The sequence below is a fragment of the Pygocentrus nattereri genome, chromosome 11, assembly GCF_015220715.1.
Source record: "Pygocentrus nattereri isolate fPygNat1 chromosome 11, fPygNat1.pri, whole genome shotgun sequence".
Lineage (NCBI taxonomy): Eukaryota > Metazoa > Chordata > Actinopteri > Characiformes > Serrasalmidae > Pygocentrus > Pygocentrus nattereri.
In genome coordinates this window covers 3,595,032-3,609,143 of record NC_051221.1, presented here as the reverse complement: position 1 = coordinate 3,609,143, position 14,112 = coordinate 3,595,032, and the positions used below count along the sequence as shown (strand labels likewise).

At 43.5% G+C, this 14,112-nt stretch overlaps 1 protein-coding gene across 1 annotated transcript; it reads right to left on the bottom strand.

Moving 5' to 3' along the window:
* Positions 1–8,551: 8,551 nt before the first annotated feature.
* Positions 8,552–11,413, bottom strand: LOC108413544 (transmembrane protein 42). The gene is made up of 3 exons (XM_017686120.2): positions 11,153–11,413; positions 10,559–10,705; positions 8,552–9,062 (listed from the first exon to the last, which is right to left on the bottom strand). The coding sequence occupies exons 1-3, from the start codon at positions 11,327–11,329 to the stop codon at positions 8,877–8,879; spliced, it is 510 nt and encodes a 169-aa protein (XP_017541609.1). The 5' UTR covers positions 11,330–11,413; the 3' UTR covers positions 8,552–8,876.
* Between the last annotated feature and the right edge of the window lie 2,699 nt (positions 11,414–14,112).

Here is a 14,112-nt window from a genome sequence, read left to right as displayed (position 1 = left end):
ATAAGTCTTTATTTCCAGATACTAAAGTCAAAATATGGACAAAATAAGTCTTCATTTCCAGATACTACGTGAAATATATTTGGAGAAAATTAGTACTTATTTCCAGATACTACGTAAAATATTTGGAGAAAATTACTTATTTCAAGATACTACATAAAATATTTGGAGAAAATTAGTACTTATTTTCAGATACTACATAAAATATTTGGAGAAAATTAGTAGTTATTTCCAGATACTACCTAAAATATTTGGAGAAAATTAGTACTTATTTCCAGATACTACATAAAATATTTGGAGAAAATTAGTACTTATTTCCAGATACTACATAAAATATTTGGAGAAAATTAGTACTTATTTCCAGATACTACATAAAATATTTGGAGAAAATTAGTACTTATTTCCAGATACTACATAAAATATTTGGAGAAAATTAGTACTTGTTTCCAGATACTACGTAAAATATTTGGAGAAAATTAATACTTATTTCCAGATACTACGTAAAATATTTGGAGGAAATTAGTACTTATTTTCAGATACTACATAAAATATTTGGAGAGAATTACTTATTTCCAGATACTACATAAAATATTTGGAGAAAATTACTTATTTCCAGATACTACATAAAATATTTGGAGAAAATTACTTATTTCAAGATACTACATAAAATATATTACATAAAATATTTGGAGAAAATTACTTATTTCAAGATACTACATAAAATATTTGGAGAAAATTACTTATTTCCAGATAGTATGTAAAATATTTGGAGAAAATTACTTATTTCAAGATACTACATAAAATATACTACATAAAATGTTTGGAGAAAATTTGTACTTATTTCCAGATACTACATAAAATATTTGGAGAAAATTAGTACTTATTTCCAGATACTAAGTCAAAGTTTTCTTCATATCAGAATCCAGACCTTGCAGGCCAAAGCACTGCAGACTTCAGTGCTCTGTTCTTTAAACACACCGGACTCAACTGTTCAAAGCCTTGGTGGGTTGAATTCAGAGCTTTAGACGAGGGAAAAGTCCAGTTTCTGCAGAGCTGTGGCCTGGATGGAACCCAGTCTGATGCACCTGAAGCAACAGCCAAACCTTCAGACATACAGTCACTGAGAAGATAACAACTGATACTGAACTGTAGCAAAGGTAGATCTTCAGGAGCAGACGTGGTGACCGCTGTCCCATACCATCCCTCAAAATGATCCTTTATTTTTTGATGGAGAACTCCTGAACCTTAAAGGAACCTAATTCTGCTGCGCCAATCAGAAAAGGACAACCAATGAACTCCTTTCAAGCACTATCAGACCTTATCCTTCTGCAGTTTTCTGAATCATCCTGCAGTCTGGAACCAGCTGTGTGTTTTTTTTCTGATGAATGGCTATCAGATTTAAACCATACACTCTTAAAAAGTTCTTGAATGGTTTTTGTAGAAAAATATTTAATGAGTGAAAATCTGATCTACAAGAATGGTTCTTTAAAGCAGTTTTTCCAACTGGTCCTCAGAACCCCCAGATGGTCCACACATTTTGCTCTATTTTTACCGTCAGGGTTGGTCCAAGGACAAATTTGAGAACCAGTTCTTTTAAGAGACCACAAGTGGTTCATCATCTCAAAGAACTTACGAGTGAACCTCAGTGGAAGCTCCTTCTGTTACATCAGTCAGGAACAGAGCTCCCTTCAGGCTCTCTTAGATGCTGTGCTGTTCTTCAATCTTGAACCAGTTGTGTGTTCTTTCTTTTCTGTTCTACAGTCTTAGAAATAAAGGATGCTCAGTGGTGCTTGGCTTGGATGTACGGTTCTAGGAAAACCTTTACATCAGCCGAAAACGGGATGTCTCATTTTTGGACGTCTCATTTGCAAGCATAGTTTTCTAAAGAACCATCTGGTTTGAGAACCACTCCTTTGGGAACCAGAATTGGTTCTTCTATAGCATCACTTCAAAGAACGCTCTATTTTTAAAAGAGTGAAGTTCTCCTGGTATACTAATTAGAAACGGAGCTCTTCTCAGATCTTTCTGCTGCTTATCTGAATCATTAATAACCCCAGAAAAAGGTTCTATATAGTACCAAAAAGAAGGGTTAGTGACTTTTATAAATAGTGCAACCCCTTTTGGCGCTATTAATGCATTCTTGTGTTTACTTGTGTATACAGAACCACTGCTTTTATTCAACCCTTGAAGAACCTTTTTTTGTGCTTCTTCCTTTCACAACAAGGTACCAGGCCTGAACTACACATTCTTAAAAATATAGGCATTTTATGGTTCTAGGGAAATCCCTTAAATTCGTAATCCTTTAAAGAGACCCTTATTATTTCCACAACGGGAAAATTTCACCTCCGCATATAACCCATCCGTGAAGTGGAACACCACGTACACACTAGTGAACAGTGAGCACACTTGCCCGGAGCGGTGGGCAGCCCTATCCACAGCGCCCAGTTGGGGGTTGGGTGTCTTGCTCAAGGGAACTTCAGTCACGTACTGTTGGCTCTGGGGATCATACTGGCGGGCCGGCTCCCTAACCTCCAACCCATAACTGCCCCACCGTGTGGAGTATGTGATCCCTTCATGCACGTTTCATAGAGAGAAAAAAAAACGGCCACTGAAAGGTTCCTTAGGGCAGTGGTTCTCAAACCAGTCTTCAGAGGACCAGTTTGAGCACCAAAGTGGTTCTTGAACGGCATCAACCCAAGGACTCTGGCTCCTTCATTTTTAGGGTGTAAACATCAGGCCTAGGTGGTCACTTCGCCTTGTCGTGGTTTGCTTTTGATGCAGCTTCACTGTAGAAGCTTAAACGTGTAGAATTCAAAGTGTCCATCCATTCAAGAGCACTGACCTACGATTAGCTTTTATCTTTCTAATATAAACCCTGAGTCCACCAGCTGCTCTTCACACTGTGTGAACGTTTCATGATGATGTGGTTGGTTAGTGTAGTGGTTAACACCTCTGCCTTCTACACTGTAGACTGGGGTTCAGTCCCCGACCCTACACTACACCAATAAGAGTCCTTGGGCAAGACTCCTAACACCACCTTGGCCTCCCTGTGTAAAATGATCAAATTGTAAGTCACTCTGGATAAGAGCTTCAGCCAAAATGCCGTAAATGTAAATGATGAACGGACCAATAGAAATATTCAGTTTTGCATATGATATTATTCTATTACTCTTACTATATACTTCTATGACTTCGTTTCCGCTGTGGTTTTATGTTCTGAGAGAAAAGCAAGCAGTGCTGAACGCTGTTCCTCAGGCGAGGTTTATTCAGGCATTGATATGTTGCATTTCTTATAGGTATATTACGGGTTTACAGTGTTATATCATCGTCTATACATGAAACATACATATCTACACTTTTACAGATGTGTATACATACATATATTCAAACAGATTTACAGACTTGGTGACACATGGGCAGAAGGTGAAACAGAAATACATTTCCTATTCTTACTACACCTCTCTCTCTCTTTTTTCTCTCTCTCTCCAGTATGGAGGACACCAAAGTTCATATTTGACACTTATATTATAAATAATGTGTGAAACTGTTTATTTCTTCACTTCCTAAGACGTTCTCAGACCAAATGAAGGTTTTCATTGTAAAAATCACTCCTGGCGTCATTATTTCCCCATCCACAACCTGAAAAAACCTAAGGTAAATGCTCGTTCTGCATTTATTGCTACTGTATTCTTAAACAACCAGAGTACATTTGGTCCAAAGTACTTGGAATGTACATGGAATTGGAGAGAGGCAAGAAACTTGATCTGATTGACCCACTTATTCTAATTAGCACTGAATTCATTCAAATGCCTATAATGAACTCGACATTCACTCTGTGCTATGCTACTCTGTATATCTTACGCAGTTTAATGTCATTAGCGTGTCTTGTATCTCTTATCTACAGCGTCTTAACATGGAGTATTCTAACAATGCCGTGAACAGACAGTGGATAATGTGCTATAATGCTGTATCACTGACGTATGGCTAGGGCAGCGGCTCACAGCAGAGTCAGCATTAGATGGGGAACAGGAGGAGCTACAGCACCAGCGTCTCCACTCCAAATAACACTGACGGTCACATTGTCAGGGACGTAGATAAAAAAAAAAAAAGAAGGAGAGTTTACAGCATGACTTTGGATTTGGTGTGAAAGCCATTCAGGCCATGTTTCCTTTGCCTAGCGTACAGTACGGATGGACTGTATTACGGTTTACGGCATGCATCCAGTCAGTCCATCCCACTTAGATATCCATCACATTCCCCTTCTCAGTATTTACACGGAGAATCGGCACACTGGATACAGGAAGCACTGGAGATTCACAGGAAGTGCGTAACGTTAAAGAAATAGGCCGACAAAAAAGCTCATTTATACAGTTTCCCCCTTAACTGAACACAGTCAATACGTTTGGCGTCTTGGGTTTTGGCACTGGAGCCTCAAGGCTAATGTAGCTAACAAGCAGTGGACACTCAGCAGCGCACAAACTGGACGAAACTCTGGCTTTAAGACGGATTCTGTTACTGTTTCGGGCCTTAAAATGGACAGACAAGCAAAATCCAGGATTTTTAGCTATGCTAATACACGTCTGTCCATTTTATACAAGGACTAATGGCAAATAAGAGAACCTGACCATGATCATTTAAAAAAGTCTAAATTTCAGTGATTAAAAAAGGACATAACATGCATTTCTCTGTCTGCAAGATTCTGTTCAGTGTGTTGACATTTGTTCCGATTTTGCAACGATGTAAATCCAATTTTAAAACGGATCATCAGTTCCAACCCCAGGAAACTGTCGGGTGGCAATTTCTTTAACGTTAAAAAGTTATTCTCCACCACTGAAAGCATGACAAACCCACGTAAACCTTTGTCCTTAAAAGTTCTTAAGTATAGTTTTATAAAAATAAACGAACATTATAATGCAGCATTTTCATGGTTTCTCCTGGGGTCGCACCACAAGACGCCGAACTGTAGCAGCTTGACCACGACGCAAAAATTACAGTCTTTTTCATTTTTATGAAAGGGCAGCTGAACCTCGCATTGCACAATAAGGGTCATCTGGGGTCTTTATGATGCAACACCCTGCCCATTCCTTCATAAGTGCATGACAGAATAAAAGTCCTTGTTGTGACACATGACATCTGAATTTCCAGACAAAGTTTTGCAACGAGCTGAATACTTTAGAAGCGGCCCCGTTTTGCATCACGTTATGATTTTAAGGGTCCTAAATTCAGGCAAAACCACTTTATTAAGAATCCTTTATAAATGACATACATGATCTTTTTTAATAGTTTACTTTTTCTACGTATTTGGCTGGACGGTCGCAGCACCTGACATTTTTTAGACATTGTTCCCTATGATACATTTTATTTTGAGGCATTGGAACCGTATTCACATAAAGGCGGTACTGTAGCATGTTCGTGTTTCATGTGTCTCATAAATTATATCACGTTTTTTTAAATAACGTCAAACCAAACAACTGAGTCTATTAAAGATTGCTGAACTACTCAACACGTAGTTGGATAGTGTAGTGGTTAACACCTCTGCCTTCTACGCTGTAGACTGGGGTTCAAGCCCCCTAGGCTATACCAATAAGAGTCCTTGGGCAAGACTCCCAACACCACCTTAGCCTTTCTGTGTAAAATGATTATAAGTCGCTCTGGATAAGAGCGTCTGCCAAATGCCGTAAATGTAATGTAAACTCATGGTTTGATTCCTTAGATAGCGGTTAGCACAGTGCTAATTGGTGTACATAAGCTTCCATTACTTGTTAGCTACATTAGCCTACATTCAGACACCAAACACGTCCCGGCTGACTTGCTACATTTGATGTAAGCGACGTGGGGGGGGCTGTGTAAATGAGATTTTTCACCAAACTATCGCTTTAAATATAGGAGTTTGTCCCCAACGCTCGACCCACGATGCTGCCCCAGCCCTCTGAGCCGGGCAGTCTGAGCATAACATGTTCTATACCTACGTTAAATATCGAATAATAGCAAGTTTTCATATCGTAAATTCTGCGTACAGCTGTTCTAAGATCTACAGGTACTCAGACTAAAACTCCACGAATCCAGAACATGCGATTTATCCTCTAATATCGGGTTTGCTTTGATGCGCGATTGTTATAAACAATGTGCTGTTCATATCAAAGAATGCCTCGGTTACACATCGGCTATCAAAGGCCCACAATGTGGAATGCCGTCGGAGAGCGTGTCTGATATCGTCGTTGTCGTTTTTATTGCATAATGCCGTATCCTAGGCCCACGGTTGCTCACAGTGATGTGGACCAGGCTGGGGAAGAGTGATGAGCTCCAGCGCTAATCATATGCTACAGCTCCGCCACGACGGAGTGGAATAAAAAACAAGTCTGCTCCAGATCCGATCTGGAACACAGGTTCCGATCCGGATAACAGCGAGTGTCTGGAAATCGAGCAAGGCAACGTTTCAGAGTATCTGACTTTGACTCATCAAGATCAAACACGGGTCTCCACTCGCATCAGGAGACCTTTATCTTCAGGAATGGATGCTGTATGTGCATTGGCGGTGGCTATTGGTTTCGGGACCACTGCTGAACCAGAACCAAGTAGTAACTAGTTCTGTTTAATCAGTTACAAATAAAATTTCTGATTGTTTTCTACCTTCCTGAGTACTTTCAAATGATCACATTTTAGTTCTACTCCAGTGTATTAATGAATAAAGTAACCTGCTTATTCAGTTTCAGTCATTAACATTGGCGTCAATGGTCAGCTAGCATGAACACGCTTCAACTACTGTCCTATGAATCTGTGGTAGGGTTCAGTTCTTCCGCTGCCTGTTAAATCATTTTAAATTTGAATGTGAGCAGACCAGCAGCAGTCAAACGTTTAGACCCCTGGAAGGTGTGTAAACAGCATTGGACCCAGAACGGATCCTTGAGGAACGCCTTTACTGTTTTTTTGCATTTTAGAGTATTAGCCGAAGCTCTGAAATGTACGAAAGGGAATTACGCACTGACAAAAACGCGTTCTCTTCTGCTTTAGATTTGTTTATAAATTAACCCCCGCTTTTTGTTTGTTTACATCATCTGTAAAACCTTCAATCATTTAACTGTTTTTTTTTATTTCCTGCAAAATCTGAAACCCTTTCGCATTGATTAAGAATTCATGATAAACAGACCAATAAAAACAGTCCAAAAATACTTTTTTTTGTTGTTTTCACTCTTTCCTGGAAAGTTGCCATTTTGGAGATGTGAGGTTTTGTTCCTACAGCGATGAGATATTTCTGATTTAACTTAATGTTTGGTTGATTTTCTAACTGAAAAGGAGTTAACACAAGCTCTACATGGAACACACCTTAATATGACATTTTACTGCACCTTTTCTAATTATTTGTTTATCATATTGAAAAAAGGCAACATAAAATGCAAAAATATGCCATCATTTCTGCACATCTATTTATTTTTTCCCCCCAGTTTGTTAAATTCTGCAAATAAACAGTAATTGTGTATTAAAATATAAAGTATATGTAGAGGATGTGTTCACTTCTTTTCACTTACAAAATTTAAAAAAAATGGAATTCCACCAGGGGTGCCAAAACTTTTGCATATGACCGTAAGCCTTTAGATAAGATTAATGATGAACATACATTCCCTCAGGTGGCTCCAAACGTTTGACTGCTACTGTGTACTAATGGTCACATTGTCAGGGCAGGTTTCCTGGACACAAACTCAACCATAAGTTCACTGGAGATTCACCTTAATAGAGCAGGTTTCGTTTAATCATAATCCCAATCCATGGGGAATATGGATATGGGTTGAATGTTCCAATCTGTCAGAAACATCCAGATGCTGCAAACACCTCTAACTCTGCTCAGGCTGCAGCTCTGTTCTTGACAGATGTTTACAGATGCTAGATTTACTCTTTGGTATGGCAGGACACTCACATGTCTGGGTATTATGAAGGGGAACTCCACTAGTTTTCCAAATTGACCTCATAATTCACTGCTTGAGATCAGCCATTCAGAGCGGTTTGGTGTGAAGTGGTTCAGACATCTTTACAGTGGTGGTGATGGGAACCAGGCGTCGCCCTGACTACAACACAGATATAGACACTTTATTTACCATCCAGAACCACCAGAGAACCTACACGAGTCTTCTGAGCTTATATGGAATGTCGATGATGGGAAAACAGTGGAAAATCTGGAATAATCAGTTTTCTTTGGGGACTGATTTGCCCCACAATGCCCAAATCTTCTCAAAACTATCGCTAAACAACATCTGCTCCAGTAAGCAGTGAATTCATGTAGGAACTTTCTGTGAGGAGCTTTCAGAGGGGGACGTCTGGTTCCTATCACCACCACTGGGAACGGTTCTGAACCGTTCTTTGTCTGTTATGCCGAGTTTTTTTAAACGAATTTCCTCTTCGTAATGAACCTGAATTCATCCTTAGATGAAGCGTTTATGAGGAATAATATACAGATTGCGCTGCTCAGGAAGGATGTGTACCTCTAATCTTTGCGAATGCCCTGATAAATTCGTATTCAATCTGTTATAGTGTGGGCACAATTCCAACCCAGACACATGCAGAGAGGCAAGCAGTAGTTTAGTAATGCCAGAATAATCTGTAGTTGCGCTCGCTTCTGTACGTTTGTGAGCTGATCCGGTAAATATGGTTTGTGGTAATGGAATATAATAATGCACCACTGTGCCCTGAAGAAGAGTTCTGCACTGAATGTACTTGGTTAAAACGCATCGTTTCCACACGAGTGAAGTACATCAACACGGTTCTGTCCGTTTCCTTACTCCCGGCAGAACCTGTGCTGCTGTGATACGTGATGTATGTTGCGTGTGGATGCAGGTAAATTCAGTGCATTACTGTTCTTCACTGCGGGTCGAAGGTGCTGTTGGTCATCACGCTGTTCTGTCAGCTCTCTCCGGTCCTCTCGCCGACTCGCTCGTCCTTGTTTTGGCGCCGTCGGGCTGCGCGTCGTGGGGGGAAGCGCGCTGTAGCACCAGGAGACCAGACAGAGTGAGAGAAACTCCCACCCACCACAGGGCGATGTGACTGTCCCCGAAAATCAGCTGCCCGAGGAAGGCCTGGTCAAAAGCAGCACAGACAAGAAGAGCACGGTCAGCAGAAACCCCTGGGAGCCCTGGAGTCCAGCTGGAAAACATTCCCCACTTTAACATAATGAGATTTAATAGAAAACTGCTTCTCCAGAAATCGAACGAAATTATGACTATGAGCGCAACACACGGAAAAAGGCTCTTCGAGGGTTCTTTAGTAAAGGCAATGGTTCTACTTAGAACCATGAGTTCTATGTAGAAGCATTTCATGCTTGAATGGTTCTCTGCACGGTGAAATCGTTCTTCAGACTGCTCTAGAATGGGTTGTATACGGTTCTACGTGGGACTTTTTTGAAAATGGTTCTGCATAGCACCAAAAAAAGGTTCTTCTTTTGGTGCTTCATAGAACCATATAAAACACATGAATCCGAAGAACTTTTTCACCACGCGAAGAACTAAATTCATGTATTCATGTAATCAAAGTTTAGACACATCTATGCACCGAAAGTGAAACAGCACTGGACCCAGAACTGACCCTTGAGGAACACCCCTACATTACTTTCCACAATTTAGATTAATAGTGAAGATCTTAAAGCGACAAAATAACAGCAGATGGAGTTCTGTTTTGACCAAAAGCTGCATTAAACAAATCCAAAACTATCTGTAATTTGAGATTTTTCAAAATAGCCAATATGTTTACAAAACCACCAAAATGCCTTGGTTCATTTGAAATGTTAACGCGTGCATGTAATTTAAACTGAAGTAAATGAGTCAATTAACCATCTGAGTGAACTGAATCTTCTATGGTTTAGTCCAATTTCAACCAGCGTCCACCCTTCCTGGCCACTTTGCCAGAAACTCCTCCTTTGTAGCTCCACCTTGCTGGTGTACAGTTACAAACAGTGAATCATCTGTTGATGCACAGTTGGTGGTAGTCAATCTCTAGCCTTTCATCAGTGGTCAGTTTCTGACTACAGAGCCACTCCTGTTTTTTCTAATAAAGTGGCCAGTGAGTGGAAGTACAAGGTAGGTGTTTCTGATAAAGCGGCCAGTGAGTGGAAGTACAAGGTAGGTGTCTCAGTGCCTAGTGAGGGTACCTGCTGGGTAGCTGGTGAAGGTTATGAAGACTTGTGCGGTACAGTATAGTCACTAATCCCTGACCGTGCGTTTTGTTGCCATGTCCTCTCTGAAGTGTGCAGTACCCAGGTACCAGCGCTAACTTTGGTTACCCTTGTTGCCAGGAAACCCAGCTTACAGAACCAGGACATCAGGGCGGAGCCAGAAATAGTGCCGACCACTGACTGGCCAAACGCAAGGTCAGAAGAACCGTTGCTGCTGGTGTTTATATCGGCTGTTGACAGTAGTATAGAAACCACGTCACCGCTTCACGACCTCCTGAGAACCCCTTCGTTGGGAAGCGGGCTCAGGTGCTCGAGCAGGGTGCGGACAGTTCTAGACTGGGATTAGCAGCTGTACCGCACGGTCTGGTGGAAGAACGTCTGTAGCGCTGGGTGTGCGACACTTACAGAGGAGATGAAGTTGGAGGCGGTGGTGGTCACAGTGGTCCGGGTGGAAGAAGAGGAGTACCTGAGGGCCTTCGACAGGAACGTCCACATCACAGCGTTGCAGGTGAACAGCAGCCCGCCGCAGAGAAGACGCAGGGGGATGTGCAGCTGTTCCACACAGACAACAGGGAGAGAACTACATCAGACTGACCCGGCGACGGACGGGGGCGCTTCAGCCTGGACTCAAACCACCCGACGTCACGTCTGAGCTCATCATATGGGCTTACACTGAATGTAAACAGTACCTGTTCCCAGGCGGCGGCGCATGGTCCCTACTGAAAAAAACCATAGAAACCATTGGGTGTGTCTGTTGGTTCATGATGGTTTTGTAATGTGTTTTGTCTTCTTAGTGGGTTGACACCACAATGTTAAGAACCCTGATGGCTTAAGGGGTCACCAGTGATTACAAACGCGTCTGTTGGTTTCCTAATGGGATCTACAGGAAGGTAGTGGTCTGTACTGGAAACCATTAAGCCCATTCTGTTCTAATCCCAACGGTTTCTAACGGTCCCTTTTTCAGCAGGGAGACCCGGTCAGACTGAGTGTAATCGGTACCCGGTCGCAGGCGGTGGTCTCGTTGGCCTGTGTGAACCTCCGCGGTTCGCTCCAGCTCCGCAGCCCCGTCTCACACACGCCCTTCAGGTAATCCGCGCCCAGAGACAGCTTGGCGGAGGACGAGGCCACGGCGCCCAGGAAGCCCGCCAGCAGGGCGTACAGAACTCCGGGGAACATGGCGCACCCTCCGCGGCTACATGCTGCTCCGCCTCGCCTCGGATCTCCAGCGCGGTGCTCGGCTGGACGGCGGGTTTCGTTTCCCACCCGTATTCCGGCAGTGCCCGCCCTCCTGCGCTGCGATTGGCTGCCCCGTCACACTGACGGGCTGCGGGCTCGTTTCATTACGCTCCCGCAGCGCCCTCGCTCACTCGCCTGGGCCCTGAAGGCGGCTGTGGGGTGGAGGGACAGCAGGAATCGAGGGGGCAGCATTTCCTCTGCCCCCCTCAGTGGCCACTGGACCCGTGAATGCGCAGCGTGAAAAATAACCCAAACTTGTAACACTTCAGCGCAGACCTTGAAGGGGAACTCCACCCGTTTCCCCCGTGAACAGAGCCATGGTATGGAGCCCTGCTGGTGACATCACATTTAAATAAAAATAATGAGTGGCCACGCCATATTAATGTATGGAAACGAGATCGTAACGCATGGCAATGACTCAGTAAGGCGTGGGAACGAGATCATGCATTACTAAGCCATGGCCACGCAGTAGGATCTCGTTCCCACGCTTTACTAAGTCGTGGCCATGACTTTATACAGTATGTCACCAGTGGGGCTCTGTAGTTTGGTGTGAAACGCTCAGTTCTAGACTCAGAACTGTTCACAGTGGTGGTGATGGGAACCAGACGTCCCTCTAAAAGCTCCTACAGAAAGTTCCTACATGAACTGGTTCTGAATTCACTGCCTGATGACTGAGACGCTGTTTTATGAGAGTTTAGAGAACTTCAACTCCATTCATGGTGGAGGGAGACATGCAGGGCGCTGTGCGGCAAAATAGTCCCCAAAGAAAACTCATTATTCCAGATTTTCCACTATTTTCCATCATCAACATTCCATATAAACTCAGAAGACTCGTGTAGGTTCTCTGGTGGTTCTGGATAGTAAATAGAATAGGCATCTTCTGCAGTGGCCTGACCGTGGACTGGTCAAAACAGCTGCGTAATATAATGTCAGGCTCCAGTCCTCGAGGGCCAAAACACTGCAGACTTCTGCCCACTGCCTCATTACCCATCTGGGGTCATTTCTTCATTCGTTCATCTCTTCTTAAACTCCCCTTTAAAGGCTCTTCATAGAACATGATCCTCATATGTTTCATGCTCATATGCCGCTGCAGCAGCTTCAGCAGCTGGAAACTCTCTGACGCCGTTTCACACGAGTCTCCGATGTGGACTGAATGAAGAATGAAGGGTGTCCGGCGTGACGGTCAGTCCTTAGTGATCTCCTAAGTGTCCGTCGGTCAGTTTCACACAGAATGTAGCCGGACACACAAATCCAGCAGCTCCACATGGTGAGAGGCAGATGACGTGTATCGCAGCCCCTCTTCATAGGCTCATAACTCCGGATGTGAGTCTCGTGTAATCTCGGAATAAGATGGAATGGAAAGGGCGGCTCTACAGATTCAGGAAGTGATTGAACTGGATTTCTGAGCTGGATCATCACAAAGAGACACACACAAATATTGAGACACTACATTTATCACACAGGCCGGTCTGTGGACCCCAGAGGGTTAAACCCACTACATTCAGCTCGTTAGCTAATTAGAATGAACCGAATTCTGAAGGTTAGATGAGGGAAAAGGCTGATCTCCACAGTACTTTTGGCCCGGAAGGTCCACAGTTTGACGTGCTTGGTGTAAGGTGTCCTGCAACTTACACCATCAGGTGTCCTGAAACTCAGCCGCAACACTGAAATTGGTGCATGGTGAGTCCGTGGACCCCAGAAGGTTAAACCCACCTGATTCAGCTCATTAGCTAATTAGCAAGGCCTTCATGAATGGCCCAGATGTTCACCCAGTTTGACATGCTTGGTGCAAGGCATCCTGCAACTCACTTGAAACTCAGTTGCAACAGTTGAAGGAGGATCAACAGCCAATCAGAGTGCTAATAGCACACGTCACATGAACTTGTGAAAGAAATGACCAGGTCAGCAGACGCTGAAGATCGTTCACTCAGAGCTAACCGAGAATCCCGGCCCGTGCAGTGGGGGAAGGGGACGAGGGTGCAGCTGAGTGGAGTGCTCTCCAAAGCGGGGGGACGTTATTTGCCAGTCGCACAGCAGGAGGCGAGGATGTGCCGGAATACAGGTGGGAAAGCATGATGCGTTTCATTCAGCTACGTCATTGTGCGGGAGAACCTTTATTGCTGGCTGCATTCTGGGAAGTGTAGCTCATTAATATTGCATGAGCTGAAATGTGTTGTGTAATTTGATGACATTAATTAGGCCTCTGGGTGTAAATATGAAGGCAGAAATGTGACATAATACTGTGGTAATCTGATTACATGGGGTTCAACTGAGCGTGCTTTCTGTTTTTCAGCAGAATCTGAATGAGCTTTCTAATAACGAGAGTCCCTCCAGCTCAGAGGCCGTGGGAGCCTTTTCATAATGAACTGGAGCGAGGAGAGAGGAGCGAGGAGAGAGGAGAGAGGAGCGAGGAACGAGGCCATGGGTTTGATCTAATTCCTCTGATTTCTCTCTGCTCTGACGAGGAGATCAATTCTAACCAGATGACCTTGAGTTAGAGTGCTGCTCAGTAAATCAGGGGCTCAGGCAGGCAGCATGGAGAGAGAGAGAGAGAGAGAGAGAGAGAGAGGAGAGGGAGAGAGAGAGGAGAGAGAGAGAGAGAAGGGAGAGAGAGAGAGAGAAGAGAGAGAGAGAGATGAGAGGGAGAGAGAGAGAGAGGGAGGGAGAGAGGAGAGAGAGAGAGAGAGAGAGAGAGGGAGAGAGAGAGGAGAGAGAGAGTTAGA

Excerpts from the sequence above, each read along its gene's own strand:
- LOC108413544 (XM_017686120.2), bottom strand. The coding sequence starts at position 11,329 with ATGTTCCCCGGAGTTCTGTACGCCCTGCTGGCGGGCTTCCTGGGCGCC. Across the intron at positions 10,706-11,152 it reads AGACCACCGCCTGCGACCGG|CTGCACATCCCCCTGCGTCT; the intron begins GTACCGATTACA and ends TGTGTGGAACAG. Across the intron at positions 9,063-10,558 it reads CCTCCAACTTCATCTCCTCT|GCCTTCCTCGGGCAGCTGAT; the intron begins GTAAGTGTCGCA and ends GCTTTTGACCAG.